The 17771-nt window shown below is 39.1% G+C and overlaps 1 protein-coding gene across 4 annotated transcripts in view; it reads right to left on the bottom strand.

The window, feature by feature from the left end:
* Positions 1–3316: 3316 nt before the first annotated feature.
* Positions 3317–17771, bottom strand: part of LOC139561834 (sodium/potassium/calcium exchanger 2-like) — a 158722-nt gene continuing 144267 nt past the window's right edge. For all 4 annotated transcript variants that reach the window (XM_071379136.1, XM_071379135.1, XM_071379138.1 and 1 more), the window contains 2 exons: positions 14356–14522; positions 3317–9990 (listed from right to left, as the gene is read on the bottom strand). In XM_071379136.1, coding sequence (XP_071235237.1) covers positions 9741–9990; positions 14356–14522 — 417 coding nt within the window. In that variant the 3' untranslated portion in view covers positions 3317–9740. The remainder of the gene's footprint in view (positions 9991–14355; positions 14523–17771) is intronic.

The raw sequence follows: 17771 nt of genomic DNA, 5'->3' as shown, positions 1-17771 counted from the left end.
TGCATATATGATGAACAGAGAGTAGCAGTAGTGTAAAAGAGGGGTTGGCGGGTGGTGGGTGGCGGGACACAATGCAGATAGCCCGTTTAGCCAATGTGCAGGGGCACTGGTTGGTTGGCCCAATTGAGGTTGTATGTTAATGAATGTATAGTTAAAGTGACTATGCATATATGATAAACAGAGTAGCAGCAGCGTAAAAAGAGGGGTTGGGGGGGGGGGGACACAATGCAAATAGTCCAGGTAGCCATTTGATTACCTGTTCAGGAGTCTTAAGGCTTGGGAGTAAAAACTGTCGAGAAGCCTTTTTGTACTAGACTTAGCACTCCGGTACCGCTTGCCATGCGGTAGTAGAGAGAACAGTCTACGACTGGGGTGGCTGGGGTCTTTGACAATTTTTAGGGCCTTCCTCTGACACCGCCTGGTGTAGAGGTCCTGGATGGCAGGCAGCTTTGCCCCAGTGATGTACTGGGCCATACGCACTACCCTCTGTAGTGCCTTGCGGTCAGAGGCTGGGCAATTGCCGTACCAGGCAGTGATGCACCCAGTCAGGAGGCTCTCGATGTTGCAGCTGTAGAACCTTTTGAGGATCTCAGGACCCATGCCAAATCTTTTTTCGTTTCCTGAGGGGGAATAGGCTTTGTCGTGCACTCTTCACAACTGTCTTGGTGTGTTTGGACCATTCTAGTTTGTTGTTGATGTGGACACCAAGGAACTTGAAAAACTCTCAACCTGCTCCACTACAGCCCCGTCGATGCTCGGTCCTCCTTTTCCTGTAGTCCACAATCTTCTCCTTAGTCTTGGTAACGTTGAGGGATAGGTTGTTTTTATACTGGCACCACCCGGCCAGGTTTCTGACCTCCTCCCTATAGGCTGTCTCGTCGTTGTCTGTGATCAGGCCTACCAATGTTGTGTCGTCTGCAAACTTAATGATGGTGTTGGAGTCGTGCCTGTCCATGCAGTCGTGGGTGAACAAGGAGTACAGGAGGGGGCTGAGCACACACCCCTGGGGAGCACCAGTGTTGAGGATTAGCGTGGCAGATGTGTTGCTACCTACCATCACCACCTGGGGTATTTACAGATGTTAAGTTTGCTGAGAATTAACGCAGTTGACAGTGAGAGGACGTTTATTTTTGTGTTGAGTTCAGATTCTTCAGCTCTTAGCAATTTTCGGTCAATCTCCAACCTTCCATCCTTAAGCAAAATTCTGGAGAAATTGGTGTTCAAACAGCTAAATAATTACTTAAGTGCTAACTGTATTTTTAAATTCCAATCTGTTTTTTGTGCCCAACACTGTACAGAGACAGACTTAGTTTAAGTGGTAAATGATCTTAGAGACAACACAGATGCCAAACATCTCTGTCCTTGTACTCTTGGATTTGAGTGCTACATTCGACTCTGTTGACCAAGATGTCCTTATGGACAGACTGGAGAGGTGGGTTTGCCTATCTGGTCCAGTTCTAAATTGGTTTAGGACCTACAGTTGAAGTCTGAAGTTTACATACACTTAGGTTGAAGTCATTAAAACTCATTTTTCAGTTAGGACATCTACTTTGTGCATGACACAAGTCATTTTTCCAACAATTGATTACAGACAGATTATTTCACTTATAATTCACTGTATCACAACTCCAGTAGGTCAGAAGTTAGCGTGATGGACTCCCTGCTTGTTTCATTACATTATTATACCCGTCTCAGAGAAAATAGCCTGGATTGTTACTCCCATCTCGTTCCTCGCTCTCTTCCACGCGTCATTCTCCTCCTGAGTGGCTCGCTTGTGGGTGTGCTGGCAGGATGTACTGTTTTTTATTCTGTCTATATGAATTACAAATCAGCCTTTATTTAAATCATGTTTCTAGTCTATTGCATAGTTACAATATGTAATCATTGATGTCCCAGGAGCAGGAGTGGTAAACACTGTTGAAGTGTAAAATTGTAATCCATACATGCAGACACAGCAACATTCAAACAATGGAGTTTGATACATCTGGTATTGGATATGACTGAAGAAAAAAACTTGCTATGTAGCGATTTTCGTAAATTAACTTTATGACAAAAAAATATGCACAATCGTTTGTCTCTACATTAACTAACATATTCCTCTCAATTGTAAATGTTTTGCTTGACTCGATATGACGTTATAATTGCTTACATTTCCTTCCACCATAATGTTTTGTCAGCCATCTTTGCTGAAGAAAATCACCAGGGACTTCGTCACCAGGGCTCACGTCAAATTCGTCATTTGTCACTCGATATGATTGGTCATATAAAAACCTTGGGACCCAAATGCATAATGAGTGCTCTAACTCCCCCTTGCTGTGGTCTGGAGCAATGAAGCCATGATGCTGGGTAAGCTCACAACTTTTAAAGGAGGAACCACTTTAAATGCGCTGCTCACAATTGACAGCAGCAACATGGACCTGTTAAATTGACAAGAAGGGTGTTGATATGGCTGATTTTAGGCATGGCTTCCTTGTTTTGAGTCTGTTAAGCTTGTTTCTCATTCTGCTGGAGTTTACCTGATATTTTGTATAAAACCTACATTACGAATCCAGTTTTTCCATTTGTAAAATCACAATATGCCGTTTTACATTTTGTGTTATTTGAACAATCTGCACGCTCTAGGATAGTAATAATATTGTATATATACTGTATATCTAAAAATGTAATATGGGCCGGGATTCGATAAAAGGCGAGTTGTCGACAAGCGCATTGCACTGGACTTTTGAAAGTCACATTTTCGACAGTGCAGTGCACGGTTGGGCTCAGTTTGAATTGAAATTAAAAAATGGAAAAACTTCAAATAAATGCCCTTTCTTTTTCAGTTTAATGAGATTTTTTTTAAATATGTCTATTTTTCAATAATATAATTCGATTTTGGGGGGTAATTTACTTCCACAATTGACTGACTTCAATTCGAATTGAGACTAACCCTGGTGCAGTGCGCTTTTAATTGAATTCCGGTCATGGTTAAAAACGATCATTTTAATCTCCATCTATGATTTCTTTTTTTTCATGATTTCTTTGGGGGGACAGTGACATAAATGAATTAGGGGGAGATAGATAGGAGATACAGAGGTAAGAAGGTCGGTAGGGGCAGTATTCGATCCTACGCAGGCAGGGGAACTCTTCATGTGCCATATGCAGTGGCCTGAACCATATCTAGGGACCCATTTATGAACTTGAGAGTGGTTACATTTCTGTACCCCCATCCCTCAGCTGTTTACCAAAACAAGTGGCAGGGTGACTGTTTTGTTGTTTTTCCAATCCCGACTGTAGCTTTAACATAATGGAAAATAAAACAGACATCAAGTTTGAATAATTTCTTTGTTACCTTTATTCATTGTAATAGATACTTTGTGTTTTACAGTTTTACATAGTTATTTTACACATATAGATTATATAGTTCATTTGTCTGTATATTATGTACACCTTAAATAAATAAATCTTACATTAACACCAATAAAATAAAAACATGTACATTTACAGTGCAAAAATGTGTATTAGTGGTCGACTTATACCCTATAATCTGCACTCAATGTGTTTCACATGCTAAACCGATTGTTTTTGCATTTTTAGCTCATCATTCATGCTTGTACACAAATATTCCATACAACTTTGCCTTTGCTCATACAAGATTCTTTGACAGGAGCCTTTCAGAATACTTTATGCATACAGCACCTTTGACAGCAGACATAAGGGAAGCTGGAGAAGTGAGGATGAATGAAAAGCGCAACATGAAATGGCAGTTTCGCTAAGGTTGGGGAAGTGTGAACTCAAGCAATTGACCCCCACCTAAGAAAAAAAGGGTAAGAACAAGTGGTGAGGTGAGGCAAGACTAATGAGAGTGTGGGTAGGAGGGCCTCAATGACAGAATATGCCTGACTCATGTACTGTATTCTAGCCACACAGACACAGTTCTCCTTTTCTCTGGATCGTACTACAGGATAAGGCAATGGGCACTGTTTAGCGAAGATGAGAAAAAAGTGTGTGTGGAAAACATCTTATCTTATTATCTGAATGTGAATGAGGGTGTACTTAAGATGTATATATTGGCTTTCCAACTTGTGATTTCATGTGTGCGCCTGCGTGCATGGGAGAGGAAATGGTCCATTGGGAGTGATAGCCCAATCTGCCCCTTGACTTTGGCGCCTACACTTTAAAGACAGGTGTGGTAATAAACAAATAAATAAGTAGCATACTTGTAGACTATCAGGAGGCAATGTGGTATCTAAAGCCCTCATCTTTTATACCAGCAAACAATGCATAAATGGGGCAAACACACAGGGGAAGTCTCCAGAAAACCAATCCAGCATTATAATAGTCAATCCTTGAAGTGTATAAGGTTGACTTCATATTTGATAGTTTTTTTGAAATAGTATGGTAACTACCATTCAAACGTTTGGGGTCACTTAAACATTTCCTTGTTTTTGAAAGAAAAGCAAATTATTTGTCCATTAAAATAACATAAAATTGATCAGAAATACAGTGTAGACATTGTTAAAGTTGTAAATGACTATTGTAGCTGGAAATTGCAGATTTTTGGAATATCTACATAGGCGTACAGAGGCCCATTATCAGCAACCATCACTCCTGTGTTCCAATGGCACGTTGTGTTAGCTAATCCAAGTTCATAATTTTAAAAGGCTAATTGATCATTAGAAAATCATTTTGCAATTATGTTAGCACAGCTGAAAACTGTTGTGCTCATTAAAGAAGCAATACAACTGGCCTTCTTTAGACTAGTTGAGTATCTGGAGCATCAGCATTTGTGGGTTCGATTACAGGCTCAAAATGGCCAGAAACAAAGGACTTTCTTCTGAAACTCGTCAGTCTATTCTTGTTCTGAGAAATGAAGGCTATTCCATGAAAGAAATTGCCAAGAAACTGAAGATCTGGTACAACGCTGTGTACTACTCCCTTCACAGAACAGTACAAACTGGCTCTAACCAGAATAGAAAGAGTTGGAGGACCCAGTGCACAACTGAGCAAGAGGACACGTACATTAGAGTGTCTAGTTTGAGAAACAGACACCTCACAAGTCCTCAACTGGCAGCTTCATTAAATAGTACCCGCACCCCCCAGTCTCAACGTCAACAGTGAAGAGGCGACTCCGGGATGCTGGCCTTCTAGGCAGAGTTGCAAAGAAAAAGACATATCTCAGAGTTGCCAATAAAAATAAAAGATTAAGATGGGCAAAAGAACACAGACACTGGACAGAGGAAGATTGTAAAAAAAGTGTTATGGACAGACAAATCTAAGTTTGAGGTGTTCGAATGACAAAGAAGAACATTCGTGAGATGCTGAATTTTTTAAAAGATGCTGGAGGAGCGCTTGACGCCACCTGTTAAGCATGGTGGAGGCAATGTGATGGTCTTGGGGTGCTTTGGTGGCGGTAAAGTGGGAGATTTGTACATGGTAAAAGGGATATTGAAGAAGGATGGCTATCACTCCATTTTGCAACGCCATGCCATACCCTGTAGACGGTGCTTAATTGGAGCCAATTTCCTCCTACAACAGGACAATGTCCCAAAGCACAGCTCCAAACTATGCAATAACTATTTAGGGAAGAATTAGTCAGCTGGTATTCTGTCTATAATGGAGTGGCCAGCAGTCACTGGATCTCAAACCTATTGAGCTGTTGTGGGAGCAGCTTGACCGTATGGTACGTAAGAAGTGCCCATCAAGCCATTCCATCTTGTGGGAGGTGCTTCAGGAAGCATGGGGTGAAATCTCTTCAGATTATCTCAACAAATTGACAACTAGAATGCCAAAGGTCTGCAAGGCTGTAATTGCTGCAAATGGAGGATTCTTTGACGAAAGCAAAGTTTGAAGGACACAATTATTATTTCAATTAAAAAACATTGTTTATAACCTTATCAACGTCTTAACTATATTGCCTATTCATTTTACAACTCATTTCATGTATGTTTTCATGGAAAACAAGGACATTTCTAAGTGACCCCAAACTTTTGAACGGTAGTGCTTACTATATCAATATTCTGAAAGATATACGCTTTCCTACCATTGAAACATTATTTAAATTAAATTGTTAATCAATATAAACATGGACCAAGGAGTTTTGTTCTAGATTGGTTCAAGTGAGGAATCTTATAAAAACATGTATTTTCTATTTACAAAATAAAAGAGTACCCCTATTCTTTTTGAGTTATGCATACGTTTAACATACATAATTCCATTTAATCTGTGCCACCCATGGGTAACCAGCCCAAATTCCTCAGATGCATTTTCTTCATACATTCACATTATTTAGTTATTCATATTTTCCACTATATTCTTGCAAGGATACAGAAACTGAACTGAGAAAATGCAGGTGTGTTTGGACAGTTTAGATATCTGAAAGTAAGTCATGTGGAGATTTTGGAGGATTTCAGGAGAAATAGTTTCCAAATGTGTAGGTTAGTGAGGTCACGACAGACAAGTTCATCAAGTCAAATGCATGGAAATGCCATTCTCAATGACACATACCAGGGTTGGGGTCGATTCAGAATATTTGCATTTAATTAAATTGCACTCATGAATTGAAATTCGAATTTGAATTGGACACACCTCGCAGGAAGTAGAATTGAATTCAAAGCAATTCAAAGAAATTCAACTGCGATGAAACATTGAAGTCTAATTTCTTTGACAAATATTTTACCAAAAGCATCTGCCACTTATTACAGCAAAGGATACAGATACATTTTCAAATAAGCTTGATTACAACAGAAAAGTTCTCAAACAGTATTATTTTTGTATTTTTGGAAAAATGTTAACACTTTGTTGTTCACTGACATTCTGGAGTATTTGAACTAATGCATTCTGGAAAATGATTTTTTCCCCCTGATATTTAACATGTAAAATAATGATGAATTACTATAGACAACCTACAAAATAGTAAAAGTTAAACAATTTAAATGTTTTAATCATATGTCAGGTTGTCTATAGTAATTCATAATTAATTTATATGTTAAATATCAGAAAAAATACTTTTCCAGAATGCATTAGTTCAAATACTCCAGAATGTCAGTGAACATAAAAAGTGTTAACATCTCTTGACAAAAATACAAAAATAATACTGTTTGAGAACTATGAGTTGTAATCAAGCTTATTTGAAAAGGTATTGGTAACCATGTCAAAATAAATATATTTTATAGGGATGTGTACAATGGATTATCCATTTCAATTTTATAGAATTAAATTCTATTTCATTTATTTCAAATTCAATTCAAATTCTGCTTCCTGTGGGGTGTGGCCAATACAATTTTACAATTTAATTGGACACTGTGGTCCAATGATAAAACTCCCAGCAGAAAGCACACGTGCTGACAGTCGTGGATTTAATCCCTGCCGCACCCCAGCAGACTATCTCTTCCTTGCCTGTCCTCCCCATCTAATTCTTCACCATGTAAATAAAGCTTAAATAAATACTTAGAAAAGAGGAATTTCATTAAAATATATATATATATAAAATAATTGATCCTAACCCTGACACATACAGTACATACAGTATATTGCTGTTGGTTTTGTGATGTCCATGTTCCTAGAAGTTTACTGTTTCTTGTGAGGCTCTTTTCCAGAATTGGCTTTTACCTCTGAGTGGAGTGAATTTGAATTCAAAACCAAAGACATAAGGTAATGCTGTTATATGTTGAGTTTTCTAATCACTTTGTTGTATAAACAAAACAAAAATGGCTTTTTGCAGATTTTTGTGTGAGGATCATGCTCACTACTGTTGATTGATACTTCTTCGTAAAAGTCATTCGATGGTTAAATGGTAATAAAAAGAAGGAACACTAACTCGAAGTACAGCGTGGGTGACTGTGAAAATGACTGCATGAGAATTGCTAACTTAATACATAATTCAATAATTCTGTGTGCATGTTTCAGTTTGCTGCAAAATACTGGTAATATAACCTCAATTGATTTGCTATTACTGTATACAGAGAGTATACAGACTGCATTTATGCAGACTAAAACACCTTTCAATTGAAAATAAATTGCACAAGGTTGATAGATATTAACCACACATATTTGTTGACATTTTGTACATAGAAGCCTAATACTATTGTGTCAAAGAAATAGCGAAATGTTAAATATTTGAGAATTCATTATTTTTTTGAGAGAAATTTCTTACAGGTATAACACAATTCAGCCTGATATTTTTTTATCATGCATTTCCCTCCTACTATAAACTTCTCTAGGAGCCTGAATATTCAAGTCTTAATTTCAAGAGTGTGCTAAACATTCACTATCTAAATAGATCATTGTATGATTCTTTCACACATTGAGTGCCAGTTCTTTTATCTACTACCTTATTTTGACATAGACATAATGGTTATGAGTGTCCTATCTGAGTTTACACATGCTTTGCTTATTCAGAATGAATAACATTGTAAGCTATTATATATTCTGAGATGCTACAATTAAGGCTGATTCAATCATGTGCAGATAAAGGAAAACTACCCTGTGGTTTCACTCAGAAACTCTTCTTCTTGCAGACTGTTGGCGTTATTCTAAATTGAGATCTGAATGAATGATTCATGCAAAAGTATCAGTTGCATTCGCTTATCTCAACTCTGAATAAGGTCCGTAGTCATTGGATATTGATGTGTGACCACATCTGTCCTTTGCAGAGTAAACATTGGGTCAATCGTGGTGCGGTTTTTCCTTTTCTGCAAATTGATTGAATTGGGTTCCAAGTTAACATTTTCCAATAGAGTTTACCTTACCAATTGGCGTGTGAAGCATGGCAAGCTCTGTACAATATGAACTCTTATGTCCAATGGCGGGTGGAGAAGTGGATAAGATAATCAGTAGGCCTATCAAGACCCAGGAAGAGTCCAAATCCAACACCTACGGAACATATTACTGCGACAGTACAACTGACGCTACTACTATTTCAGTAATTATAGCTAGTGTGTCAATCAAAGAGACATGGTGAGCAATGACATCTGGAAGAAGGGATGTAAAGTTTGAGCTTTTGAACAGAACACAAGATGAATTAGGAAGAATCTGTTCCTATCTCCAGCTCTGCATGCAAAACTGCTTGGACTGTTTCATCTTTTGATGCTTGGTCACTAAGTACACAAGAGAGGAGAAGTTAATGGCTCAAAACCATATTTTAGTCTTACGTCAAACCGATGCTTTGTGTGGAGCATCAGCAACATCCCTTCATCCAAGGGTTGCTCATCATCAAACTCACTAGAACAACACACACTGGAGTGACAAGTCGAGTGAAGTCATCTAGTCAGTCAGTGAAGTCAGTTAAAGAGGGTCATCCAAAGTGTTATTTGAAAAGTTTTTTTTACAATCAACCCTGAAGCTGAGAACAATATTGTGGCAACACTGGACTTTTGTGCCAAGCTCAGCCAGCTTTGTCAGAAGTCTCTTGTGTACTTCCTGACCTCAAAGTCCACAGGAGGTCAGAATCCTCAATCTGCTAGGAGTAGTCCAGAATGAACTGATCTAGTAAAACAGGTGACATGCATAAGATGGCATAGTTGTTCCTCTACCTGGCTAATACACCACCCACCATCCCCCCAAAAATGTAAACCCCCAGCCATCTACACGCACACAAATAAATAAAATAATAATAATTATCTACTTCCGACCAATGAATCAGCCGAGCCATATCTTGCGGCCTCATTCTTGTAGGAGTCTTTCCTCCATCCCATCCCCATGCTTCTTGAATCTTGTGTTAGGGGTGAATGCTTTCTGGCAGGAGTGGAGGGAGAGGATTTTCAAACGGATATAGGGCAGGCGATGATCTTGTCTTCCAGCATAACGCTGACCACCAGGAACACTAAGTAGAGCACGAACATGATGAAGCCCAGCAGCTTGCTCATCCGCCACTTGCAGGCAGCAATTGAGATAATGACAAAGATGAGCATGACGAACAGCAGCACGATGGCGCAGAACAGCCCGTTAGAACTCACCGCCACAGGCTGCATGTTGTTGATGATGGACCAGAGTAGCCATGGGAACGGCAGGCTGAAACACACAAAATAAACACGCACACACAGACACAAAGTGAAAACATGTTTTTAGGAATTTTTGCAAATGTCTTGAAAATGAATTACAGAAATATCTTATTTGCATATGTACAGTCACACCTCTGAGTCACTACTTTGTAGAAGCAACTTTGGCAGCAATTACAGCTGTGATTCTATCTGGGTCTTTAAGAACTTTCCACACCTGGATTGTGCAACATTTGCCGATTATTCTTTTCAAAATTCCTTGAGCTCTGTCAAATTGGTTGTTGATCATTGCTAGACAACCATTTTCAGGTCTTGCCATATATTTTCAAGTAGATTCAAGTCAAAAATGTAACCCGGCCAATCAGGAACATTCACTATCTTCTTGGTAAGCAACTCCAGTGTAGATTTAGCCTTGTGTTTTAGGTTATAGTCCTGCTGAAAGGTGAAATCATCTCCCAGTGTCTGGTGGAAAGCAGACGGAAACAGATTTTCCTTTAGGATTTTTTCTGTGCTTAGCTCCATTCAGTTTATTTTTATCCTGAAAAACTCCACAGTCCTTAACGATTTCAAGCATACCCATAACATGATGCAGCCAACACTATGCTTGAAAATATTGAGAGTGGTACTCAATGATGTGTTGTATTGGATTTGCCTCAAACATATCACTTTGTATTCAGGACAAAAAGTTCATTGCTGGGGGCTCCTGAGTGGTGCAGCGGTCTAAGGCACTGCAGTGCTTGATGAGTCACTACAGATCCGGGTTCAATCCTGGGCTGTGTCGCAGCCGGCCATGACCGGGAGACCCATGAAGCGACGCACAATTGGCCCATCGTCGTCCTGGTTAGGGGAGGGTTTGGCCGGCCGGGATGTCCTTGTCCCATAACGCTCTAGAGACTCCTGTGGCAGGTCGGGCGCATGCACACGGACATCAGGTGTACGGTGTTTCTTCCGACACATTGGTGTGGCTGGCTTCCGGGGTAAGCGAGCAGTGTGTCAAGAAGCAGTGCAGCTTGGCAGGGTCGTGTTTCGGAGGACCACTGCCTTATTTTGGCATGAATACGTGTCACATATCAATTTGCTAACAATGTAAAGAAATATTTTTTTTTTAAGAGTTAATAAAGCCACATACAAACATGGTCTCTTTTTTATTTTCTTGAGTAAGGCAGCTCCAAAATGCCGGTGTTTCAGCCTAGCTCAGTTCTTTCTGTGGTGGTGGGGCAAGCCAGCAGAAGATACGGAGCGTTGCGCCATGATTGGCTCAGTCACTCATGGAGACACTACATCACCGCCAAGTCTAAGGGGAGAAAATTCTAGCCCCTTGGGTGCTGCCATAGAGTTACATTAGAAGTGCCTATCCAAGAAGGCTCAAGGTCATTGGCCAGAGATAAAATGACGACAACTCACGTTATATGTACAGTAGCTTTGGTTGGACTGATGATGTCAACATCATACTTTCAAAATTATAGCTAGCAGTCATCATTGTGAATCAAGTCAACAATCTACTTGAAAATCCTTGTCATATGAAGAGAAATAATGAAGAGAAATTATAGATATAACGTATCGGTGCTTATCGGCCATTGGACATAAACATTACACGAGTTGGAAATCGCAAATTCAACAATGAGTCGTTTGGAAGGAATCAGTGACAGTGCCTAACGTTAACTGCAAGCATTGCAAAGCAATCACTAGCCTGCTATTCAGTGGAGTGGCTATGTGGTCCCAAATCTGGGATTAAGGGGCTCTTTTACAGGTGTAAAATGATAAACATTCAACATTGGCCATGCTGTCAATGAAGCATGATTTGTGCCGCGCTCAAAACAACTGTTAACTCGGAACTGCGAAAACTTGACTTCAGTGAGTTCAATATAGTAAGAGCTTTCCATGTCTGCTTATATTCCCCCTTTATTTATCCTATGGTTCTGACTTGGTGTAAAGGGAGAACACTGTAAGAACAGCCCATGTTCTGAATTCTGTCGCTGTACATTTCAAAAGTACTAAACAAATAGTTATATTGCCTACGTTCGTCCTAGCTCGGCTTGCCTCTTATCCACTTGTCGTCCCCTTATGCCATAGTTTGTACATCTCAAATGTCATTAGAAACCACATTTGTTTAAGCAAGTTAGCCATATCAGTGATGTATTTTTAAAAGGCAGTAAATGAGGCTGAATGAACTGCTTTGCTGCCAGACAAGGCTCCGATGATAGCCAGGTGTAGCAGTAGTAGGATGTTTGGACTGCTGTTGGGACAGCTTTATGTAGGTCGTTTGTGGGCACCGTTTGAGTGCAATTTATGTATTATTTAGTGGCTTTGCTGGCATGCATCCCACTTTTTTTTGGGCCCACCAAGATTTACATGCTAAAATTGCCACTGCAGAGGACACATGGCTCTCGACCTTCGCCTCTCCCGAGTCCGTACGAGAGTTGCAGCGATGGGACAAAACTGTAACTACCAATTGGAAAATATATATATATATACAGTATGTGTGTGTGTACAGTGCGTATGTTATTATGGGTGTGTGTGTATGCATGTGATCCATCCTCAGTTTTCTCCTATCACAGCCATTAACATCTGTAATTGTTTTAAAGTCACCATTGGCCTCATGTTGATATCCCTGATCGGTTTCCTTCCTCTCTGGAAACTGAGTTGGGAAGGATGCCTGTAACTTTGTAGTGACTGGGTGGCTTGATACACGATCCAATGTGTAATTAATTAATAACTACACCATGCTCAAAGGCATATTCAATGTCTGCTTTTTTAAAACTCATCTACCAATAGGTGCTCTTCTTTGAGGCATTGCAAAACCTCCCTGTTTTTTTGGTTGAATCTGTGTTTGAAATTCACTGTTCGACTGAGGGACCTTACATACAATATAATTGTATATGTGGGGTACAGAGGTGAGGTAGAGTCATTCAACAATTATGGTTAACACTATTATTGCACAATGAGTGATTCTATTACTTCTGAACTTATTTAGGTTTGCCATAACAAAGGGGTTGAATACTTATTGACTTTTCAGATTTGAATACATTTGGACATTTTCAAAAAACATAATTCCACTTAATCATTATTGGGTATTGTGTGTAGGTGAGTAACAAAAACAATCTCAATTTAATCCATTTCAAATTCAGGTTGTAACACAGCAAAACGTGGAAAAAGTATTAAATACTTTCTGAAGGCACTGTAAATATTTTGTCTTGTCCATTTGCCCTCTGAATAGCACCCATACACGAAACCATGTCTCAATTGTCTCAAGGCTTGAACATCTTTCTTTAATCCTTTCATCTAAACTGATGAAGTGGATTTAACATGGGACATCAATAAAGGATCATAGCTTTCACCTGGATGGTCTATGTAATGGAAAAGGGCAGGTAACTGATCTCAACAGTATTGATAAACGTTGCACTTCAACGTAAATCTCGGCTCTGTTATAAGTACACTCAAGAAAACATATTTTATTTATCACAGTGATTAAGGAGCAGCATTAAAACAGAGTAGTATGCCCCACCAACATTAGAGAACTGTACAGAAAAACCTAAAATAGCTTAATTAAGTAAATCAATGATGATAAAATAGTCTGATTAACTGATAATTGACACAGACAGGATGGCGTAGCAGGAAGATCGGAAAGCTATGAACCTATAGGAGTTCAAATCCCAATTGAAGACATGTTAAATAACAATTACTAGATAAATTAACATGCACAATGTAAGCATGTGCATCAAATATATTAGTTGAAAACATTGTATGTTAACAGCACTGTGTGTGTAACTAGTTCCACAGGCATTTTTTAGGTAAGATATAAAAATGTAAAACAATTCTAGTTGAATGAACATACGAGACAAATTGAGCAAACACATCATTTTAAGTTGACAGAATTTTTGCCTACCTTTTCTCATGTTGGAGCTAGGTTTGGTCCAACTAAACATTTTAAGTTCAGGTAACACTTTGACCGAAAAGTTGAGTAAACCAATTACTTAAAAATAACTAGATGAAACAACTAGATGTGTTTTTTTTGTGGGAACTTCCAGTGGGAACTTCCATGTCACCCATGGGCAAACCTTATTCAATCAAACGAATTAGAGAATAAAACAAAATTCAGTGAACTTTTACATCATATTATGTCTGGCAAGCATTTATCATATAGATGGAAATAATTGTTATGAAAATGGTATCCAAGTGTAATTATTGTGGTTTTAGTGAATCCCAATTTCACTATTGGATAAGAACAAAGTAATATGACTGTTACTATGTAATATGTAAAACCTTCCCCCAGCACTGTGAGGTTAATCTTATCTTTCAAAATGTGAAACTAACAGATATTAAAATAAATGAGTAATTCAATAGAAGAGTGGTCATAGTACTGATGACATCAGCGTACCCAACAGTGATGTCAAAGATGTTGGAGCCCACAGAGCTGGACACAGCCATGTCCCCCAGCCCCTTCCTTGCAACAATGACACTGGTGATTAGGTCAGGAATGGAGGTACCAGCTGCTAATATAGTCAAGCCCATGATCTCTTCTGTAATCCCAATGGTCTCTCCAACCTGTAGATAGAAAAGAGAAATAAATTGGGTAAATAAAACAAAATATTTGTTTTCTTCGCTGAGGGGTTGAGTAGAGGAATGAAACAGTGAGCTATACTTTGGACGTATTTTTATTTTTTTATTTTCCATTCTGTTAACATGCATGATGAGGAGAAAATCCCAGTATTCGGGGACAGGAGATATTTTGGCACTCTGACTATTTGGTGCTGTCTAGCTTTGAATGACATCCAGTGTCACGTTCTTCGTCGGGCGAAAGAGAGGAAGACCAAAGCGCAGCGTGGTATGTGTTCATCATGAATGTAAAAACAGAGAACACTGAACAAACTATACAAAACAATAAACGAACAACGAACGTGAAGCTATATAAGAAATGTGCTGACACAAGCAACTAACATAGACACACAAACATAGATAACCCACCCAACTCACGCCCTGACCATACTAAAACAAAGAAATAACAAAAGAACTAAGGTCAGAATGTGACATCCAGGTCTTAGCCTGAATACATTTCACAGAAGGCTGCTAATAACAATCCCACAGCATTCTAACCCTCCGAATATCCCGCTACTTTTATAATGACCCACTTGCTTGAAAATACGCTTGTGTTTTGTTCTGTGTGAGGAGGTGGTTTAGTGTCTTCACAAAAGGTAACATGATTTCACAAATGTAATAATACTGTAATAATACTGAACCATCCTGCATTTTTCAGCAGCTATGGTGTATGAATAACTAGGGCTGTTATGGTGACCTTATTACCGCCACAACGGCGGTCACGAGTCATGACGGCAGTCAAATTCCACGTGACCGTTTAGTCACGGTAATTATGCTGCTTCAAGCTCTGATGCTTATTAGCAGCAATTAGCAAATGTCCAGGTTGTCCATGTCTCCTTTGTTGTGGTTGTAGTCCAGGATGACGGCTGGCTTCCTGTCCTCACCATCACTGATTGTGCAGTGTGCTCAGGAGGACTACATTTTTGTTCCTCTTTGGGAGGTTAGAAACTAGAGTGGTGGTGGGGGTGAAGGCAAACTTTGATGAGAAGACCTCTCTCCCCCTTGTTGCAAGGACTGCAAGAGGGAGCTCAGGATGGTTCTTACCTACTGTGCCAACCATGGTGATCTTCCTCTTCAGGAGCTGCTGGCTGAGTTCAATCAGTAGCACAGATAATCTCAATTTCTCATTTTGTGTGTGTGTGTGTGTGTGTGTGTGTGTGTGTGTGTGTGTGAGTGAGTGTGAGTGCGTGCGTGTGTGTGGGTGAGTGTGTCTTTGTGGTTTTTGTGGTGTGTAAATGATTTTATAACTGCCGGGTCAAAAATGACCCTAAGACCATCTTGGTACCCTGGTGGTGTACAGCTTTCATGGAAATATGAACAAAGGCGATGTTTCACTTTTTCTAATGTTGGTGTCATTCTAGGAAAAGTCTTCAAATTTCATGTTGAAAAAATAGAATTTAAGGGTGTTTCTCTGCTTTTAAACATAGTGGTGGGTCATTTTTTACCCGTAAGACAACACAAGGGTTAAACAGACACGTCGGTGCATTCAGCATGTCAACACTTCTTACAAAAACAAGTAGTGATGAAGTCAATCTCTCCTCCACTTTGAGTCATGACAGATTTACATGCATATTATTAACCTCTCTAGGGTACGTGAGACGGTAGCGTCCCACCTCTTCAACAGCCAGTGAAACTGCAGGGCGCCAAATTCAAAACAACAGAAATTCCATAATTAAAATTCCTCAAACATACATGTATTTTACACCATTTTAAAGATACACTTGTTGTAAATCCAGCCACAGTGTCCGATTTCAAAAAGGCTTTACGATGAAAGCAAACCAAACGATTATGTTAGGTGAGTGCCTATTCACAGAATAACACAGCCATTTTTTCAGCCAAAGAGAGGATTCACAAAAAGCAGAAATATAGATAAAATTAATCACTGACCTTTGATGATCTTCATCAGATGACACTCATAGGACTTCATGTTACACAATACATGTATGTTTTGTTCGGTAAAGTTCATATTTATATCCAAAAATCTGAGTTTACATTGGCGCCTTACGTTCAGAAGTTCCAAAACATCTTTTGATTTTGCAGAGAGCCACATCAATTTACAGGAATACTCATAATAAACATTGCTAAAAGATACAACTGTTATGCATGGAATTTTAGATGCACTTCTCTTTAAAACTTCTTAAGACTAGTGGGCAGTATTTTCATTTTTTGGCTAAAAAACGTACCCATTTGAAACTGCCTATTTCTCAGCCCCCGAAACTAGAATATGCATATAATTGTCAGATTAGGATAGAAAACACTCTTAAGTTTCCAAAACTGTCTCAATATTGTCTGTGAGTTAAACAAAACTGATATTGCAGGCGAAAACCGGAGGAAAATCCCATCAGGAAGTCCCTCTTTTTTGAAACCTCTCTGTTCTTATGCATGCCTAACGTGCATTTAAAGGGATATCAACCATATTCCTTTTTCTATGGCTTCCCTAAGGTGTCAGTCATTAGACAGAGTTTCAGGCTTTTATTTTGAAAAATGAGCGTGAAAGATCACATTGCGTAAGTGGATAGGTGGGGGCTCTCAGAGTGAGTTGTGCGCAACAGAGAAAGGCGGCCATTGTTTCTCCCGGTCCGATTGAAAAAAGAACACTCCCGGTTGATATATTATCGAATATATATTTGAAAAACATCCTGAGGATTGATTAGAAAAAACGTTTGACATGTTTCTGTGGACATTATGGATATTATTTGGCATTTTCGGATGCGTTTTCGTGACCGCTCTTTCCGGTGGATTTCGGAGCATAACGCACCAAACAAACGGAGGTATTTGGATATAAAAGTAATATTTATCGAACAAAAATAACATTTGTTGTGTAACTGGGAGTCTCGTGAGTGCAACCACCCGAAGATTATCAAAGGTAAGCGATTAATTTCATTGCTTTTCTTACTTTCGTGACCAAGCTAACCGAGCTAATATAAGGCTAAGCTAATGTAGCATAGAAAGCTACACTCACAAAAGCTTGGATTTCTTTCGCTGTAAAATATATTTTCAAAATATGACACGATAGGTGGATTAACAACAGGCTAAACTGTGTTTTGGTATATTTCACTTGTGATTGCATGATTATAAATATTTTTTGTAATATTATTTGACTGTGGCGCTATGCTATTCAGCGTTGCAGAATACAATTATCCCGGATCCGGGATGGGTGGTTGAGAAAGGTTAATGCAACCGCTGTGTCAGATTTCA

This window comes from Salvelinus alpinus, chromosome 31, assembly GCF_045679555.1.
Source record: "Salvelinus alpinus chromosome 31, SLU_Salpinus.1, whole genome shotgun sequence".
In the NCBI taxonomy this organism is placed as follows: domain Eukaryota; kingdom Metazoa; phylum Chordata; class Actinopteri; order Salmoniformes; family Salmonidae; genus Salvelinus; species Salvelinus alpinus.
The sequence above is the reverse complement of the archived record's forward strand: the minus strand, read 5'-3'. Positions and strand labels throughout refer to the sequence as shown.